Source organism: Gopherus evgoodei, chromosome 7 (genome assembly GCF_007399415.2).
Source record: "Gopherus evgoodei ecotype Sinaloan lineage chromosome 7, rGopEvg1_v1.p, whole genome shotgun sequence".
Classification (NCBI taxonomy): Eukaryota; Metazoa; Chordata; order Testudines; family Testudinidae; genus Gopherus; species Gopherus evgoodei.
In genome coordinates this window covers 73025649-73045283 of record NC_044328.1, presented here as the reverse complement: position 1 = coordinate 73045283, position 19635 = coordinate 73025649, and the positions used below count along the sequence as shown (strand labels likewise).

General features: G+C 47.1%; 1 protein-coding gene across 2 annotated transcripts in view; it reads left to right on the top strand.

Annotated features, from left to right (window-relative positions):
* The window catches only part of PITX3 (paired like homeodomain 3), a 46250-nt gene that overhangs the window by 4776 nt on the left and 21839 nt on the right, over nucleotides 1-19635 (top strand). For both annotated transcript variants that reach the window (XM_030570829.1, XM_030570830.1), the window contains exon 2: nucleotides 16262-16405. In XM_030570829.1, coding sequence (XP_030426689.1) covers nucleotides 16297-16405 — 109 coding nt within the window. In that variant the 5' untranslated portion in view covers nucleotides 16262-16296. The remainder of the gene's footprint in view (nucleotides 1-16261; nucleotides 16406-19635) is intronic.

The window sequence follows — 19635 nt, the reverse complement described above, 5'->3', positions numbered from 1 at the left end:
GTCAAGATTTCAGTGTCTTCATTAAATTCCCTGATCTAGATTAAAGGAGACAGCTACTGAGATTCAGCCAGACCCTCTCCTGGCAGAGGGTACCTAAAGATGCCCTTAGTGATGCTCACTTGCAGCTCCTTTAGCACTCCCTGTGTGGGAAAAGTGCTGGGCTAAGTGGCTAGCCAATTGAAACCTATTGATCCACAGAACAGGTATAACTGGTGGGAGGGGAGTCATCAGAACAACTTATCCACATGCTGTCCTGCCAAACCTCCACTATGACCAAGAGGACCCACATTGATGGTGCGGAGGGGAATTGTGCCTTCATAACATGCTGAATCCCTGGCCTCTGTCTGCTGTGATATGCTAAGAAGGGGGACAAGTGGTATAAACTGGTAGTGATGTGTGATTGTGTTGGACACGTGCCTGCTGGGAACTGGCCCCACGTACTGAGGCTACCAAACCCCTGTCAGATAGTTACAACTTGTGGATATGTTGAACGTAGGGTAAATTTGGGAAAGTGACAAGGCTCTGATTTCTATTTGCAATTGCCTGAGCCATCCCTAACCCTCCTATAAAAGAAGGGCCCAGATCCTCAAAGATATTTTGGTGCCTTCACAACAGGGCAGAGTTGGGCACCTAAATACCTTTGAGGGTCTAAGCCAGAAAACAGTTTCCCCTGCCTTTCACAAAGGAGACCTTTGAGGAACTGCAGTCCAGACCCTCCGCATTCTTCATTCAGAGCCCAGTTAAATTTTTCATATCTGAGTTGTATTTCTCTTTAGAGCCAGTATCTTTTCTTCTGGCAGAGAAATAGTTACAATGCTCCTTTAATATATAGTCTTTCTCTAGAGTATAAAGCAGATAATCAATAGCTCTAAAAGGTCTGAATGGATTGCAGCTGGATCAGTTAATATTCCCTGCGTGCAATCAGAAACAATACGAGGAAATGCTCCGCTCTCTGTGAACAGCGTCCCAAAAACTTATGATAGAGGGGTGAACCTGAGTACAGACACTCTGCCAAAAAGAAAGAGGGAGGAACCAGAAATAGGAGATCTGGCTCAGAGGATGGGATGAATATGGGATCTAAGCCCTGACCGCCCCAGAGAGGATGTCACCCAGAATATGAACCTTGGCTTGTAGGGACAGGAGATGAGCACAAATGGTGAATCTGGCCTATTAGACAGTGAATGAGGGCTGGAGCCCTGGTTCGGGAATGGGGCATTATGGTGGTTCTGCAGACCTGGTCTAGGGAAATGGTCGTGAATGCGAGAGGAGACTTGAACTATAAGGTAGCCTAGAAAAAACTGGAGTGTAACTGGATGGGGGCATAATTATTTCCTCCCTTTTTTTAAAGAGGAAGATAAATACTGTTAGTTATTTGGGGCCTGGTTCTAAAAGATACTGAGCACCCTGCACATCTGTTGAGCTCGCTGGGAGCTGAGAGTATGCAGCACCTGGCAGGAGTGAACCTCCTATTTGGAATCGGTGCAGAGAGGGGACCAGGAGCAGAAATTCTGTGCAGCATTCTGTCACTCCATTCATCTGCTCATGCTCCATGTTTACAAATTGGAATCAAAGTTAATGCCAAAGCTATTCAGAAAGACTCTCCCGTCAACACATTGCTGAAATTAGTTGATTTTCTAGAAGACTAGAAAAGTGGATTCTGATGACACCAGGCTGCCGTTTGATTTCCCCTCTTCCTATTTGTGCTCCCCCTCCCCGGCACCCTTGCCCTCCCTTCCATTTCACCTCTGAATATTAATGCCTCTGGCAGATTGGATAATAATGTGACTGGGAATTGAATGAAGCTGGTTATTAGCTGCTGGACTCCTTGATGTATTTAAGGGAGCCCCATGTCTGTTACTGAAGGATCAATAGTCTGAGGGCCAAGAGAAAGGCTGGGGAGGGTGTATGGGGCAACATGGCTCTTCTCTGGCAGAGTTGTCTGAAATCGACATGTCAGTCTAACCTAAGGGAAAACCTCCAGCAAGAGGGTGAATATGATTTAGCCAGAGCAGAGATTCCTGTTATATCTTCATATACAGAGCAGTCATTTTGCAGTATGTACAGCAATTAAATATTTAAACATTGCCTTTCTGTAGGGAAATAGATCAGCTCTTTAGCATTAGAGACCTACTGAGAAATGATCCTGTTACTGTTAGATTTAAAAAGCTTGTATGGGGATCACCATTTGTAAAATGAGGATAAAGGTACTGACCACCTTTGTAAAGTGCTTTGAGCTCCACTGGTGAAAAGTGTTTAGATGAGATATTAATTATTATGGGAAGTCTTCACCCCTCTCTGACAACTGGGTCAGTCAGGACTTTCATTCAGTTTATTTCCCTACATATTTGCACAAAAATGCCCAATCCTGCACTGATGAATCCAGGGGTAGCTTTGCCACTAGTTTCAGTCGGAACAGGATTGGGCCCATACACTTTTAATTTGCTGTTAGGTGCCTTTCCTTTAATAACACTTCCTAGTATTTTGTAGCACTTCATCAGTAGCTCTCAAAGCCCTTTACAAGGGAGGTGGGTATCATTATCCCCCTTCTGCAGATGGGGAAACTGAAGCACAGAGCAGTGAAGTGTCTTGCTCAAGGCCACCCAGCAGGTCAGTGGTGGAACTGGAAGTGGAACCCAGGTCTCCTGAGACCCACTCTGGTGCACCGTCCACCATCTCTGAATGCTCTGCAAGCAGTTACATTTCACAGACTGTCTGTGAGGCAAGCAAGTGACGTTATCCCCATTTTACAGCTGGAGGAGCAGGCAGAGACAGTAAGGGTACATCTACACTGTAAACTGCCCCCCAGCAGCAGTGAATCTCAGAGCCGAAGTCAATTGATTCAGGCCCGAGCCTGGGCTCTATCACCTGGCGATGAGGCTGGGTTTTGGAGCCTGGGCTCCACCCCTAGAGGAAATGTCTACACTGCTGGTTTTTGCCCGGTAGCGCACCGAAATCCATTTACCCAGGCTCTGAGACCCGCTGATGTGTTTTTTGTTTTTGCAGTGTAGATGTATCCATAGCCGTTAATTTCCAGTGCCCAATGTCACAGTTTGGGCTGGATTTTGCCATGATGCCAATCACTCCACAGCTCCCATTGCCCTCGACTGGAATTGTGGGGGCTTGCCAGTTACGACTATTGGGCCCTTGATGTCTCAGACTGGCCCCTAAAATCAGTGCCTATTTGAGACATCCTGAATTAAAGGGACTCCGAATTAAAAAACGCCATTTCTCTGAAATAATGTTCCGATGCTTAAGAGTCCAGTAACTGAAAGATTGGAGAAACATCTCTGTTTTAGTTTATTCGTTCTGTGCATTCAGTAGCGCTTTGTATGGTCTGTTTCATTGTTTCCGCACACAGGCCCTGAGCCTCCAAACTGTTCCATACAGGCAGTCCCCTGCCTCTATTTGCTGCCACTCAGGTCAGAGGGGCTTCCCAGGAGTGCAGGGATCTGCCTACCCTGTGCTGCTTGCTAGATCGGGCCCACAGTCAATCTGCTTCCTCTCACTGGTTGAGCCTATCACACAGCGAGAGGGGACTGAAATTTGAAAATAGGAAAGTGCGATTGTTAAATCAAATGAGCCAGCATAGGACCGGAAATTACTTTTAACTTACATTTTTTAAAAACACATTTCTAATTAAAGGTATCTCTGATGTCTGCACGCCATCTTTATCTATCCCCACTGCATCAGGGAGAGACACAACATATTTTGTAACAAGTCTTTTTTAGCGATCCTTAAATATATAGTGGTGCTAAATGACAAGTGATCCTTATATAAAATATATGGTCACAGGGGAGAATGGAGATTCAGCCACCTGGTTTTGTGAATTTAAAGAATTTAAAATCAGATTTTTAAATTGACAAACACATTTATTTACCCATTTTTACTAAAAAGACCACAGATTAGAACACTTTTAAAATGCTTTATTTATTTGTAGCCATTTTTGTTTGTTTGTTTCTGAGTTTGGACATGGAAAATAACATGAAATTAATTTCCCCTTTGTTCCATTAGTTTCGTTCTGGGGTTTTCGATGCCGCTGCGTTTGGTCTGCAGATACTGCGGGGACATTTGCATTTGTTTAATTTGCTGTTAAAATAAATTTCTGGCTCATTTCTGTTGGGGTCTGAGGTTTTATATTAGGTTGGCTTTGATCCTGGTGCAACTGAAGTTAATAGCAAAATGTTCATTTTACAAAACCTAAATGTTGGACCAAATTTGAATCAACACCTTCGGTTTAAGTTTGATTCATAGGGTCTTATAATACTCCTGATCTGTGTACAGAATCCATGCTAAGGTCAAAGGAAATTTTAGGTGTAAAATAAAGGGTCATATATACACTTTCATGTCAAGTTTAAAAGGGTTCTGTGGATTAATTTTTTGTTGGTGGGTATAAATGACAGTATTAAAAAAAATGCCTCTGCCTCCTATTCAGAACGCTCAGTGTATTGGCTCAGATGTCTATTAACACGAGAACAAACTAGGGATTATGCACCCCTACCAGTGAATGCAGGGTACAAATCCTTAGGAATCTGTACTCAGTGCCACTAAGTTGTGTGTTACATTAGATGGTAAGCAGTTACACGTTTTGATTTTGATGAGGTCAAGATATTTCTCAGGGCAACCATTTTAATTCCAGAAGTAGGAGGAATCATTGAATTGTTTAACTAATGTGGACATAAACTAGCAAATGGGAAGTTTTGGTTATTTAGCTGTTTTGAAAAGATTTTCCTAGGGACAATAATTGTATGACAAATTAATTATGGACCTGATCCTGTTTTTCTTATGCACCCAAAATTCCACACCTTCCGAGGCTCAAATGTGGGAAGCAATGTATGACAGAGACTCAAAATGAAGAACAAAAAAATTATTCTAGAATCTCACCTTCATGATTATTTTTGATAATTTGCAACAGTAAGCAAGAGGGACACTGTGTTTGTGTGTGGAATGTAGTTAGCTTTGGGACTGTAAGCAAGGACATTTGAGGGTGTGCTGCACAGCGAGTTCAGAACCTGGGATTGGGCCCTATATTGATATATTTTGTTGAGATGGGTGCTCACTAGTTATTGATAGATTTTAATTATCCCCTCTCTTCCCCGCTATTTATAAACACGGATCAACTATCTTTTGGCACATTTACAATGCAAGATATCAGCTAGCCCACGGACCCAATCCTGCAAACCTTCTGTGCACTGATTTGCCAAGTGGGAGGGCTGTTCATGAAGGAATTACAGGATCAGCTAACAAGGAAGCTCTTCCTCACTACAAACAGTAACACCCCACCACCACCACACACACGCACTGCCCCCCTCAAACAATGACTGCATAAACAAATTGACCTTCAGGGCATGTTGCAAGGTCCATAAACTCCAGCTTTGTCAGACTGAGGAGTTGGGGAAGCAAGTTCTAGCATAGATCACAGAGATGCGCTCTCCTGAGTCATACCAATCTAGGGACTCTCCACGGAAGTGTATTGTATCCTCTTTTCTTCTGTACATTGTGCTCTGAGATCATCGGCTTGTTTTATTGTCAGGTGATCTGTGCTGCATAATGGATTTATTGCCAGATTTTTTTTTCTAAGTATGAATCACTTGGAGAAAAAAAACACTCAGGAAATCTTGTTGCCAGATGCAGTTGACACTAAACCCCTCCAGTGCTGTGGGTTTGCACTTTAAGACCATACACCTCCTTCAAAGCAAACCACCCTCTTGTGCAATCTTGCAATAACCAATTCAGCCTGTCTTTGGAGAGGCAGGCACATAAGGGTATCAAACTCCACTGGCATTTTCAGTATTCTCACTTCAAGACACTGCTGCCCACTCCACTCCGCACTGATTTTGAAAAAAAAATGTCAGCCCCAAACCAAAATTCCATTGGACTGTGTTGGTCTTTGTTGATGTTCATCACAAAATAAATGTCTATGCAAGTTATAATCCCCTCTCTTTCTCTCAAAAGAAAAAGATGCATTACAGAAATGCTGGCAGATTGTAAAATATATCAGCTACGCAGCAGTCACTCCACCGAAGCTAGAGATAGGTAGAGTGCATTACATCCAAATTAAGTGGCTCATTGCTTCTTACCTTTGGTGCTGTGCATCATTCTCATTTCTCTTGATTAGGAGCTGCCTTAAGCTGGTTTACTAATTGAAAGGCCCCTTTATGTCTTCAGCAATGTCTGAGTCATATGCTGCCTTCCATCTGCATACAAAGCTTAGTGACATCAGCTGAAGTTGCATGGCTGGATGGAGGGTAATATACTTCTATACTAAGGGCTTGGCTGCAGTTTTGGTACCACTGTCAGTTGGTTGAGAAACTCAGTTTACAGGCATAAGCTATACTGATTTAAGCACCTTTATAGCAGTGTAACTGTATCCATTCTAAGAACTGGCCTGGTTTGATTATTTCAGGATTTAAAAAAAAACAAAAAAACCCACCAAAATAGTGTATTAGTCCTAAAAACAAACAAACCAAACCTTTTTAGTTCAGGCCTAAATCTTCAAAGCCAGTATCTGGCCCTAAATCTTCATTCCATGAGTGGAAGAGACAGTTCTTGTGTGTTTCATTCAGTTGAGTATAGGATGTTGATCTTAGGTTGTCAGAGAAAGGGCTTTAACAGGTGGTGTTAGGCTCTCATTTCTCTGCATGGTTCTGTGTGCAATCTTTATTTCTGACCGCTGCCTCCACCTCAACCAGGGTGTCAGAATTCATTGTACATTTTTAGCTTCAGCACTGCAGTTTCTACCATGTTGATATAGGCCTGGTCCCGAGGCTGTACATGTGAGTAACATCTTTGAAATCAATAGGAATATGCCTATGAGTGAGGGCTGCAGGATCAGATGAGGCATCAGTGAATACAGATCAGTACTATAGGTATGTACAGATTAGACAAACACGGAATCTCTCTCTATTTTACCAGGTCATTTGTTTAAATCTCAAGATTTTCTTCAGACAGAATTTCTAGGTAAATGAGCTTCAACCCCACCCTCACCAAAATGAGTGTGATTATTTTTTCTTAAAAAAAACTCTTCTGTAGCACCTATTGCCTTATGCCATGTCTACGCTAGGAGTGTTTTGGCAGTATAACGATACCCAGATACTATATCGGCAAAGTGCTCCTAGTGAGGACATAGCTTATGCCAGTGAAAATGCGCTTTTGCTGGTATAGCTTATGCCTGCCCCCCACCAGAGCATTTTGCTGGTATAAACACATCCATACTAAGAGTTTTTGCAAGCACCACTTTGTTGGTCTGGGGTCACACCTCTTTACACCCCTGCAACAAGCTAGGCTGGCAAAAGTTTGTAGCATAGATTTGGCCTACATATCCATGTACCACACAGGAAAGTTGTCTGGCATAGCAAGATCTATAGTGGGTTTTGCAGATTCTTAAAAGTCTACAGCAAAATATAACATTCGATGTGGAAAGAAGCAGGGAGGCCAAGTTTCTGGTTGCTGCTTAGTAACTACTTTACAACGTGTAAGGAATAAAACCTACATTTCCTGCTTTGGTTGACCAGTTGGTCAACCTTCTTGATACCTTCCCTTGATACCTTTTAACAGCAGCATTAAAGAGTATAAAGATTCCTATTATCATCATATTACTTTGCAAACTGCTTTGGGATAGCCCAACTAAGGAACATGCTGTATTCCAGCTCTAGTCTACTCTACCCTCTCGATTAAGAGATTCTTTCAGACCTAATACAATTTCACTTCAATGGAGCTGTGAATGTCCCTCAGGACACTGGATACATCACGGTTTCAGTGGAAGCATATAAAACAGCATTCCATCCCTTTTGGGGTGGGTGCTTATTATGTATGGGACACTAAGTCACAGTTCTTCCCTTGGGGCACACAATACAGACCATTAAATAAGCATAAAGGACATTTAATTCCATCCTAATTCTTTGCCCTGGACACACTGACATGAAGCTGTCAATCCTTGGGACATTTCCACAGTAATTATTACAATCCACCGCGACATGTCACCAGTGATTTATTAAACCTCTTGTCCTGGACCAAGGGTTAAATGATCACCCTCCTCCCCAGTGGCCTGGACCAAGGGTTAAATGATCACCCTCCTCCCCAGTGGCCTGCCCATTAATAGGGGCAAGAAGTAAAAGAATAGCCCATCCTTTGAGCTGCCTACAGCATCGGCACTCTTTATTCAGCAATGCATTAGGCAATGTCTGATAATTACATGCATTTCCCTAAAAGCAGTAAAGAATCCTGTGGTACCTTATAGACTAACAGACGTTTTGGAGCATGAGCTTTCGTGGGTGAATACCCACTTCCTCAGATGCATTTCCCTGTTACCTCTTCTCTGCGGACCTGGAAGCACAGAAATGCAGCGCCCCTGGTAGGTCAGGATGATTAGCACCATTTTAGAGACAGGAAATGGAGGCCCAGAAGAGTTGAGTGACTCACTAACTCAGTGACAGTGCTCCTGGCTCCCAGGTCAAGTGATCAGCGAGCTAGGGAGACACTTGTGAGTCAAATGTGGCTGGAAAGTCAGCTTGTCCTTCTGTCTCCTGAAGGCTGGGAGTTCCCTTTGCCAGGGGTTAATGTGACACTTTCCCAGCGACGCTCACGGTGACAAACCAGTGTTACAGAAATATCTGCATGTGCGAGGAAGCCACTTGTCCAGCCATATAAACAGGCAGTTAAAAAAAACCCCACAACCAACCCTAAGGCAACAAACATCCAGGGGCCCGAGGACTTTGGCAGGGGGAAAAGTGTCCCAAGGCCAGCAGACGTGTCATCTCCCAGCATGCCCGAGTTTGGAGTTAGAGCCCACCAGCAGTTGGGAGTGCAAGAGCCAAACCAAGAAAAAAGTTTATAATAAACTGACTCAGTCTGAGCTGAGGGATGGGGAACCATTTCATCCTGAGTGCGCCTGCACATGCTACTGAGCCAGTCCAGCACTACACACAGCCGCAAGGCTGTAGAGGACAGCAGATTACTCTCCTGTCCTGTAATGGATTTGTACTCTGGGTAACTGGTTTGCTGCCGCTGTTTATCTTCTAGTGATTAATGGGCTGCCTCGGTTCCTGTTGCCATTCCATTAAGATCAGAAACGTAGGGGAGTTACACTGAGCGGTTTTGCAGCAGAAGATTCTGCCCTTAGTCTTATTCCTGCAGTCCTGACAAAATTGGGACCTGCCCTCCTTTTTTAGCTGTAGCGTCACTATAAAGACACTGCAGCTGAAACACCTTTGAATGAGTTTTTGTGCTGGATTCTCCTGCTCACATGTGTTTCTGGGCCTGGGGTGCAATGGCACTTTAAATCCAGGCCCAATGAGCACCCCATGCCTGGCTGGCCTACCCCCAAGCTGCTGAACTCCCTGAATCTGGATCCCTGAGTGCTCCTCCTGGATCGGACAGGCAGGAACCTCAGTTCCCAGGCACACCCTCTGCCTATTCCCCTGTGATGAGCCGGAACAGGAAGGCAGAGCTGTTCTACCATAGGCCAGCGTCTTTCAGGAACCAAAGTGAAGAGAAACACATTGTCCTCATGAAACTGCAATGAAATAAACCTCAGAATGTTTATCGCAGCTAAAAATAAACCTTCCCGCAGGAGAGGGGTGAACAGGAGTGCAAGGGGAATAGGGACTTGTAGGAGAGAGAGGGAAATTAATCAACTAAACTCCATCAGAAGAAGAGCCCTTTCCAGCCATCTGATATCTTGGCTTGATGGAGTAGAAGAAGAGATGGTCTTTCCTTAGGAGATCTAATGTAATAATTCAATTGCACCTTAATCTCAGATGATAACTAGAGGTTGGCTCTTCTCCTCTGCCAGTTAATATTATGACATTTAGAGACTGCTTTTCAGCTCAAAGATGGATCCTAAGCAGTTATTGAGACAGCGTATCGAGCCAGTACTGAAACATCGCCACTTTGGGGGTGAGCCACAGCACCTACCTCATAGCACCAAGCAACCAGACAGACAACTCTGTATCTTTAAGTTACTAGTCCAAGTCTGCCCAGCATTGTCATGTGAAAAACTTTTGCTATCTGATGGTAGTTAAATAGGGTTACTAGATAGCAACTGTGAAAAACAGGACAGGGGGTGGGAGGTAATAGGCGCCTATATAAGAAAAAGTCCCCCAAAACAGGACTGTCCATTTAAAAACGGGACATCTGGTCACCCTACAGTTAAGGGACCTATGTGTCCAGGGCTGGTGCTTCCATTTAGGCAATCCAGGCGGTCACCTAGGGTGCCAGGATTTGGGAGGGCGGCATTTTGCGGCCCTCTGCGGCAATTTGGCGGCGGGGGTCCTTCCGCGCTCTATGTCTTTGGCGGCAATTTGGCAGCGGGGGGGGGGGTCCTTCTGCACTCCGGGTCTTCGGTGGCAATTCTGCGGCGGGTCCTTCACTTGCTCTGGGACCTGCCACTGAAGTGCCTCAAAGACCGGGAGCGTGAAAGGACCTCCCCCCCGCCGCTGAATTGCTGCCGACTGGGAGCGCAGAAGGACGGCTGCCTAGGGCGCCAAAAACCCTGGCACTGCTCCTGTATGTGTCATGAGTTTGGCAGTCTCGAGCAGTTCTCAGTGGACAACAGTGGTTCTCAAACTAGGGCCGTCGCTTGTTCAGAGAAAGCCCCTGGTGGGCAGGGCCAGTTTGTTTACCTGCTGCCTTTGCAGGTTCGGCTGATCACGGCTCCCACTGGCGGTTTGCCGCTCCAGGCCAATAGGGGCTGCAGGAAGCAGTGTGGGCTGAGGGACTTGCTGGCTGCCCACCCTGCAACCCCCATTGGCCTGGAGCAGTGTACCACGGTCAGTGGGAGTCGCGATTGGCTGAACCTGCGGACACGGCAGGTAAACAAACCAGCCCAGCCCACCAGGGGTTCTCCCTGAACAAGTGGCAGCCCTAGTTTTAAAACCACTGGTCTACACTACGTAAACCACCATTGGCTTCCATGTCAGCTGCTAGATTTCAGTCAAGAAGTTATGGTGCATTTGCCATGGTGTGACGGAGTATAACTAGAATTAGGAAAGAGAAGTCATATTTTTTAAACAAATGGCTTGGTCTCTATTGGTTTGCTAGGGAGGGGAGCCCTTAGAGAAGAAGGAATGCTCCTCTTTCCCACCCAGTATTGCCAGGCTAGGATAGAGTTTTTTCCTCAAAACTGGAAAAGAGGGTAAAATATGAAGGTTGAAAAGAATAATGCTTGACAGGAACTAGACAGTACATGGTACACAACAAATATACTCCTCTCCCAGAGTGGGAGACGGAAGGGCTGCTCTTTCACTGCCTCATAAAGCACACTGGGAAAGGAAGGGAAAGAGTCTGAAGGCCTCTGCAATGGAAGCATTTCTCTAGTATTTGAAAGAACAGAAGCAGGTGGTGCCAGAAAGCCTCTGAGAGAGGAAAACCTGGGGTGTGGATGGGTAGCAATTTGAAGGAAAAAGCCTCTTGTGTATATATTTTAAAATCTGTTTCTCTGAGCCCTATGGCTCTCTTGGCTAAATGTAAGTAGTTGTGTCTGTCAGTGCATTTGAAGATCTAGGGTGTCTGTTATACTTTCTATTCTTATTTATCCTACTGCTGCAGCTGCTACAATGGGTAGTATGTCTTGACCCATTTGTAGGTGCTGGAACTAGGGTGCTGCTACACCCCCTGGCTTGAAATAGTAATAACATCCCAAATACATGGCTTCCACCTTCGGTATTCCCATTGTAAAAATTGTTCCAGTACTGACCCATCTCTTGATAGTGACACAGACTGATCAGTCTCTTCTTACCTCCTTCTACAGCCTGGCCAAGGCAAAGCAGTGAAGGTGTTGCCTGCTCTTGTGATTATACTGTGAGGCTTGTGATACTATTTTTTTCTTAAAGGCCCAGCTCCTGGAGTCATGTGACAACATGAGAACCTTAGCTTTCCTTTTGAAGAAGTAAGCTTTTTGTTGTGGAGAGATGCTTGTACCTATAACAAGAGTGTACCCTAAAGGCTCCGAAAGCACAGGCAACACACAACCCCCCCAACTTTTTTTAAACCAGTCTTATGAGTCAGGCCCCATTATGAATGCTTGTGGGGTGGCAATACCGGAGCAGTGTGTGAAGAACACCTGCCACTGTCCATGTTGTGCCAGTCTTAGGCTGCTTGAGAACTTTTGTCTCCAGGACTGTCACGCCATCACCTTCCCCCAGTACTAGAGTCAAACAAACACACAAACAAACAGCGTGCATGAACTCCGCATAATACCTTGGGGAAGGGACTGAAGCTTGTCCAATGAAAACACTGCAAGGAAACACATTTATTCTTTGCTCTCTGCTCTGCAAGGACTACAGCACCAGTCACTGTGAGCGAGCCTGGCTTTCATATTACTACTACAGTAGCTACCCTTAAAGCTGTAGTTCTTGAACTTTGCCATGCTGGAGCCCCTCTCATTTAGCAGTAGGGGCATGTTAGAGTGTTCATGACTCCCAAGGTTGAGAACTCATGCTTTAAAATTGACATTTTTACGATACAGTGATATTTCAAATGTGACCATGTGGTAACAGAGCAAATGCTGACTTCAATGGTAAAATGTTTCCCCAAGGACAGATAAATCACAAGATAAAAATCCAGTGATGCTGTGTAGTGTAGCTCAAATATTCTTGCTCGGTGTGTTCTTTCTGTGTGTAAAATCTTCACCTAAAATGAAATCTGCCCTGACCCATATACAAGAGTGGCGCCAGGGTTTTTGGCGCCCTAGGTGGGGGTCCTTCCGCACTCCCGGTCGGTGATGGCAATTCTGCGGCGGGGAGGTCCTTCCGCACTCCCGGTCTTCGGGGCACTTCGGTGGTGGGTCCCGGAGCGAGTGAAGAACCCGCCACAGAATTGCCGCCGAAGGCCGGGAGCGCGGAAGGGCCCCCCCACTGCAGAATCGTCGCTGAGGGTGGCAAAATGCCACCCCCCCCAAATCCTGGTGCCCTAGGCAACCGCCTAGGTCACCTAAATGGAAGCGCCAGCCCTGCCCGTATAAAGCTCAAGTAATTGAACTTAATGTAAGTCTGTGGTCTTGAAATAGTGGCTATGTCTCCTCTCTACCAGTTGCCTGAGATGATCTTGGGGAAGCTGTATCAATGTAAATGCTTATTTTGTGCCACTTGCCCCATCACAGATCCTTTCCACAGCATGACGGAGTGGGCAGATACTCTCAGGTGTTTGCTAACCTGCAGTCTGCCCCGTGGTGGAGTTTCAGTGGTCTGAAAGACTGAGACCTTTCACTGTCTTCCCTATATATGAGGGGGAAAATTCACCCATCTCTTAAACTCCACTAAGCTTCAAAGAAATCTAACCACTCTCTTTAAAGACGGTTCTAGCTAAATGGTTTCTAACCTGATTCGGTAATAGATGGAATCAAACTGGGTTGAAACTACTTTTAAAAAACAGGTTCTAGTTTAGTTCCCTATCTAGTTAAAAGCATTTTAACATGATTTAAACAGATCATGCTGTGTCCACACTACTGGTTTACCCTTGTTTATACTGTCAGCCTGAAGCAGCTTAAAAATGAATGTGTTTTTTGAACCATGGGGATTGGATTCTCTGTCTTACACCTAGGTGTCACTTGCAGCCGGGCAAAGTGGCTGTAAAATGCTCCTGTTCTGGTCTGCTAGTGTTTCCATCCCAGTTGGCACAGATGTAAATGACACCACAAGATGCAAGACAAGAGAGAATGAGGCCCCTATGCAAATAGGACCCCACATAGGATAAAAATGTCCTTTAGCTGCAGACAGGCAGGAGTCTGAATTCCTCCTTAAATCTGGTCCAGTGCAGAGTCAAGCCCTAGAAGAGAGGAAATTGTGCTTGACAGATGCAATCATATGCAAATGGCTGTAGAAGAGGGGAAATTATCATCTACAAACATTGGGCAGAAATTCCATCTGCCGCCTCCTCAGGAAGGGCTCTTAATAAATTCTGAGACAGCAAAGTGACACACATCTTAATCAAGCCTTAATCCAAGGAATTAATTCACTGCGCGTTTCTGCATAATTCCAGGAGTAATGCTAAAAGCCTTGGCAATATCAGCAGCAGATGGACTCCCTCCAACTCCATGCAAAGGTATTAAAGAAAACACAGCCCCTGTCACATCACTTTGTGTACATACACATGGTAAAAAGCAATGGCCTGTGCCCTGCCGCTGCCTGGAGTTTATGCAGTCTGCAGACATCAAAGGCCAGGCTTGCAGTGTGGTGGAAACTGGAACCTGCATCAGAACAAATGAGGGGCTCCTGCCATGCCCCCCCTGGACAGGGGATCGGAAGCCCACAGCAAGACAGATGACTGGAAAATGGGCACTAGGGCAACTGTGTCCATTCGGGAAGACACAGGCCTTACAAAGTGAGCAGGGAAAAAAGAGAGGTTGATTCAGACCAGTGTCAAGACGTGCGTCAGAACTCTGGGGGCTCATTGAACCGAGGGGTTGACTAAATGAGAACGTAGGAGGAGTGAGGATAAATCGCTCATGGGTTTAAACCAAAATCCATCATCGCAGCTATTGGATAATAATCAGAATTAATAAGACCCTGCTCTTCCACTCCTGGTGGTTCTCAAAGCACTTAACACGCACTAAAGGCACTCAGCAGTGGCCTCTCTCCCTGTTACACTCAACGGGAGTTCTTCTGTTGACTTCAGTCGGGGCAGAACTAGACAAATGCTGAGCGTTTTTGAAAACCTCACCCCATGTAATTATCATCCACACCCCTATGAGGTAGACAAATGATTATTATCCCTGCTTATGATATACATGTTAGAGAATCCCATCCAAATGCCCTGGATTAGAAATCCCAATTCCTAAGCCACTGAATTTTGGGAATGTAGGAAATGTTTCCAAACCAGGATGCAAATGTCACAAAACTCCAGGTCTGAACAGCCCCACACTCTGGAAGCTTTGAAATCCTACTCTGGATCCCAGTGTATTGCCTCAGGTCAGCCGCTATTCAATTTTAGTGGGGCTCCCTGGTTATAGAATGGGAACAGTTAGCACAGGTAAAGGTCACTTTAGAAATCAGCGTGTTCTGTTCACTCTTAATGAAACAAGAGCACAGAAAATATTGCACATGCGCACTTGGATAAGAATCTTAAGTGCTGCCTGACAGCAAGGTCACAGGTCAAATTTGAGACCTTACTGCAAATCTAGAGAAACTTCCCTTTCTAGCCACAAATGGTAGGGCCTTTAACTCTTACTAGTCTGGAAGGAATGTGAAGCTGACCCCTGATAACCTTCAGGTACCTCAAAATTAGGATGAAAGCTTAGCTTTTCCTTAGCATAGAGCAATCTGGTGGGCTTTGGTCCCTTCGTAAGAGCGTGGCAGGAAGACACTGGGGTTGAAGAATACAAAAGGCAGGGGGCGGGGGTGCTATGCTTTCCTGCAGAGCCACTGATCATTACCAGCGCTCAAACTCTGATACTGTAGGTTAGAAGGGGAAGCATATGGGCACATAGAATCACCATTAGAGAAGAACCTGGGGGCCATAAGGAAAAGCTAAGTCCTTTTTAGGTTAAAAGTAAGGGGCCATCTTAACCAAGCTTGCTTTGTCCTCAGTCACCCAAGGGTGTTTACTCTTATACTAATGCAGGGTTTACAGGGATCTGGATGGGTTTCGCCTGTCACTAAAAAGAATGGCATTCACTTGTAATATTCTAGCTCTGTGTCAGCACTTGTACACGTGTATCTGCCCTCTTGTTTGTGTCCCTCTGTTAATGTGTCTCTATGCATATATGCCTGTGTATGTGTTCGCGTTATGCCTAGAAGTGATTCCATAGGACTCCCTAGTCCTGTTTTTGTGTATGTCTGTAACATTATTTAGACCAGAGCAGCTTGTTAAGAAGCAAAGGAGAAGGCGAGGGAGACCAGGGGGCGATAGGAAAGAGGACAAGAGGGAGAGCTGGATGTTTTGGGAAGGTGCTAACTGCACTTGGCCGGCCACAGGGCCACTTCCTCAGATCTCCATTACGCAGCCTGCTCCCAATGTTTCTATTTCAGTCTGAATGTCACCTATAAATTGGAGGCTCTTTCTCTGAAGGCTGCAAATAGAAGTGCCATTAGATAATCTTTGATTTATAGGGCAGCTAACTGTGGAGTTTAGTGAGGGCTGCGGCCAGTTTACCCACTTCCCAGCCAGGAAACCCAGACTGGGCTGGGGTCCTGCTCCTGCAGGTTTCCTTTACTTTTCCTAGCAGAACTTCCTCTGCCCTGAATTGGCTGGTCCCTTCCCAGATGGAGTAGGGAGGGGGCATGATGTGAGCTCTACCTCCCCACTCACTCTGTGCCTGTTTCTGCAGATCTCTCCTCCTCCCCCACCACCGACTCCTGCCAGATGGATTTCAACCTGCTGACGGACTCAGAAGCTCGCAGCCCTGCTCTGTCCCTCTCGGATTCTGGGACCCCTCAACACGAACACAGCTGCAAGGGGCAGGACCATAGTGGTAAGTGCAGGCTCTTCTCTTGAGACCCTTCCCTTCCCCCTCCCTAACATTGCTGCCTGGCCAGAAGGGGTGGCACAGCTCTCCCACATAGCACCTGCACTGAATGGACATCTCTGTTTTGCATGCTCCTTGGTGATAGTGCCAGGAGTTGCTCTGGCAAGAAAACTGGCTGTGTCACTGCCTCAGGGATCAGTTCAACATAATGCTAGAGGTTTAGGCTCCTGGGACACTCATCTGGTTAAATGGGTGCCGGGCAGATGCCTTTACTAGTTCTGGGCCTCATTGTGTTTGGTGCTGTATAAACAGAGTCAGTGACAGTCCCTACCCAAAATCATTGCAATCTAAAAGTGGGCCCAATAAAAAACACCCCCAACTCTTGACATTTAGATCTTGGGATCTTTCTTAAAAGGCTCCACCCTCTTCTACCTCCTCCAGAAACTCAGCAACTAACACAAGGGGCCATGGTGTCTTCTTTGTAAGCCTGCAGATAGAGTATAGTTTCCTAGAGCTGACTGTGCAGTTTGCAGACAGGCTGTAGGGTTCGATTTCTGCTAGGAATTAAAGCAGGCTAACGGCTACAAACATCTCAGTGGGTGTGTTTCAGGGATGCTGATTTTGATGACAAGGTTAGTCAGGAGCCTGACAGCTTCAGATCTGTCCTGATCCCACACCTGTGTCCTGGGAAGGAGAGATGACAGCAGATCAAGCAACTCCTTGGGAGATGGAAAGGAGAGAAGAAAACCAGCTTATGAATGGGACAGTTTATTATCCTATTCCTAGCAGCACACAGGGAGGCGCTGCACTTCCTTGCTTTCTGATTAGAGCTTCACTTCAGATCTCAGTTGGCCATTCTCATAGACCCACATTGACCTACAGAAAGCATAAAACACATCCGATCCAAAGTACGTCCTGTTCCCTTCCGATCCAATCACATCACCTAGAGTTTAGCAGTTGACTTCAGTGAGAGCAGCATTGGGCCCTTGGAAGGAGCATGGTCCAGCATCTAGAGCAGGGAAGTTGGGAGACCTGGGTTGTGCCACAGACTTGCTGGATGCCCTGGTGCTAGACCGCAGACGAAAGGCCACAGAAATGCAACGTCTGTTTAAAAGGTTTGGCACCACCATGTGTTGTGAGTGGGTCGGTGGGTGGTCCCCCTTTTTGACCTTGGCAGGCTAGGCTGGGAAGAGACACCCCCTTTCCCAGTTTAAGCCATAGACAGAGGGAAGATCCAGCTGTCCCTAAGTAGTGTAATGTCCCCTCAGTGCTCGGGCCCTCTGGCTGAGAATGGCTTCCTCTGCTGCGGTTTTAGCGCCATGAATGAGTTGGACCCAAGGGGCGGGTCCAGACCCCAGCACGCCAAGCGCGTGCTTGGGGCGGCATGCCGCGGGGGGCGCTCTGGCGGTTGCCTGGAGGACGGCAGGCGACTCAGGTGGACCTCCCGCAGGTGTGCCTGCGGAGGGTCCGCTAGTCCCGCGGCCCTGGGACCTGCGACTGGCAGAGCGCCTCACGCGGCACGCTGCCCTGCTAGAGCCACCCCTGGTTGGATCAAAGCTGGAAGTGGGGGAAAGGGCACTGAAGACCCAGGGAGAATCTCTCAGCAGAAAGGCTCCTCCAAAGAGTTATGTTCAAACCTCCCAGATCACTTTTGGTTTAATGCTCTTTGTGCGCTTAAGGCCCCATCCAACTACCTTGGAAGCGAAGGGCCAGGTTCCCACTGACTGAGAATCCCCCTTCCTAAGAGAGCAGAACCCGGAAATGGCTTGCACCGCCCAGGGCCGGTTCCGGAGCGACGAGGGATGCAGGCACATCTGGGTACCGGGCACAGCCAGGCCATAGGACTAGAGCAGCGAGCCCTGCAGCACTCTGGAGAGCCCCTCCTTCTGGTAACCCTGTAGTGTCCGGGGGACACTTGCTACAGAGGCTTTAATAGCAACAAGCAGCCGGGAGACGCTCCCTCTCCTCCTACTAGCAGGTTCAGCTTCCACTTGATCTAGGCCCAAGTTACAATCTCTGCTGCAAACTCCGCACCCCTGCAGCGCTCTCCTTCCCAGGCTGACCGCGATCGGCGCTGCCCCAAAAGGCAACCAACACCCCAGAGAGCAGCCCCCGCAGGGCAGTGGAACGCGAACCCTCCTACCCCCCTCACGCTGTCACGCCCGCCCCCACGCAGGGCAGTAGAACGCGCAGCCCCCCCCCCCACTGTCACGCCCGCCCCCATGCAGGGCAGTAGTACGCGCAGCCCTCTCCCCCCCTCACGCTGTCACTCTCGCCCCCACGCAGGGCAGTGGAACGCGCTGTCACCCGCACTCACAGCGCCCCCGTGTCCACTGCGTGAAATGGCCAGGGACACACACACGGGCAACTTCGGACAAAGTCACACGCGCTGGACAGCGCCCAACAGGCGAATCAAAGTGCCTCATACAGAACGCATGTGGGCGCCAGGCAGTGTCATCCAGTGCGCCCACATCCACCACACTCAGCTAACAGTTCCACCTGCCTGCAGCCCCGCACAGCCCCCAGCTACACACACTGCACCGGGAAAACACGCCCCCCATCCACTGCCCACACACCCCCTGCACCGCCCGACCCAGAGATACCCCCGTATTGCAGACACGACCAGCTCAGCTCTAGACACACAAACAACTCGCCCCAGACACAACCCCTGGCTACACCCGCTTCATTTCGTCCCCCGCACGGCCCCCTCTCTGCGCTGCTGTCAGGTTTTCATGTTTGCAGTGAGCTTTTATTGTTCCTCACGCGCTGTTTATGTTTAAATCCTGTTTCACGGCCCCCTGTTGGGGTTTGTTTGTCGATTTCAAATTATTAATCCCGGGTCCGAGCGTCTGTTTGTTGTTCTGGTTTCATAGGGCCCAATTCAATCTGGTTTCAGTTTTTTGGGCGTTCGTACCGGTGTTTTCCATTCGACGCTATTCCTTAGCTTTCTCCGCTTCCCTTTCGCCCGGGCTAGGATTTCACACGCGCTTTCTTGCTTTCCAATGACATTTCCCAGCCCAAATCTAACTTGTTTCGGGTCCCACCTGTAGACTTTGATCTCTTTCCCGGAGAACTGCGCGATCCGGTCAGTTTTGCCCCCATGCAGTTAGTTTCCTGATGAAATACTCTGTTCGAGGGACTGGGGGGTAGAAGGAGATCTTTGTGAATTAATCTGGAGCCGAGGGCTGGATCTGGCGCGGAGAGTAACTGGGACAAGGAAATGTTCAGTTTCTGGG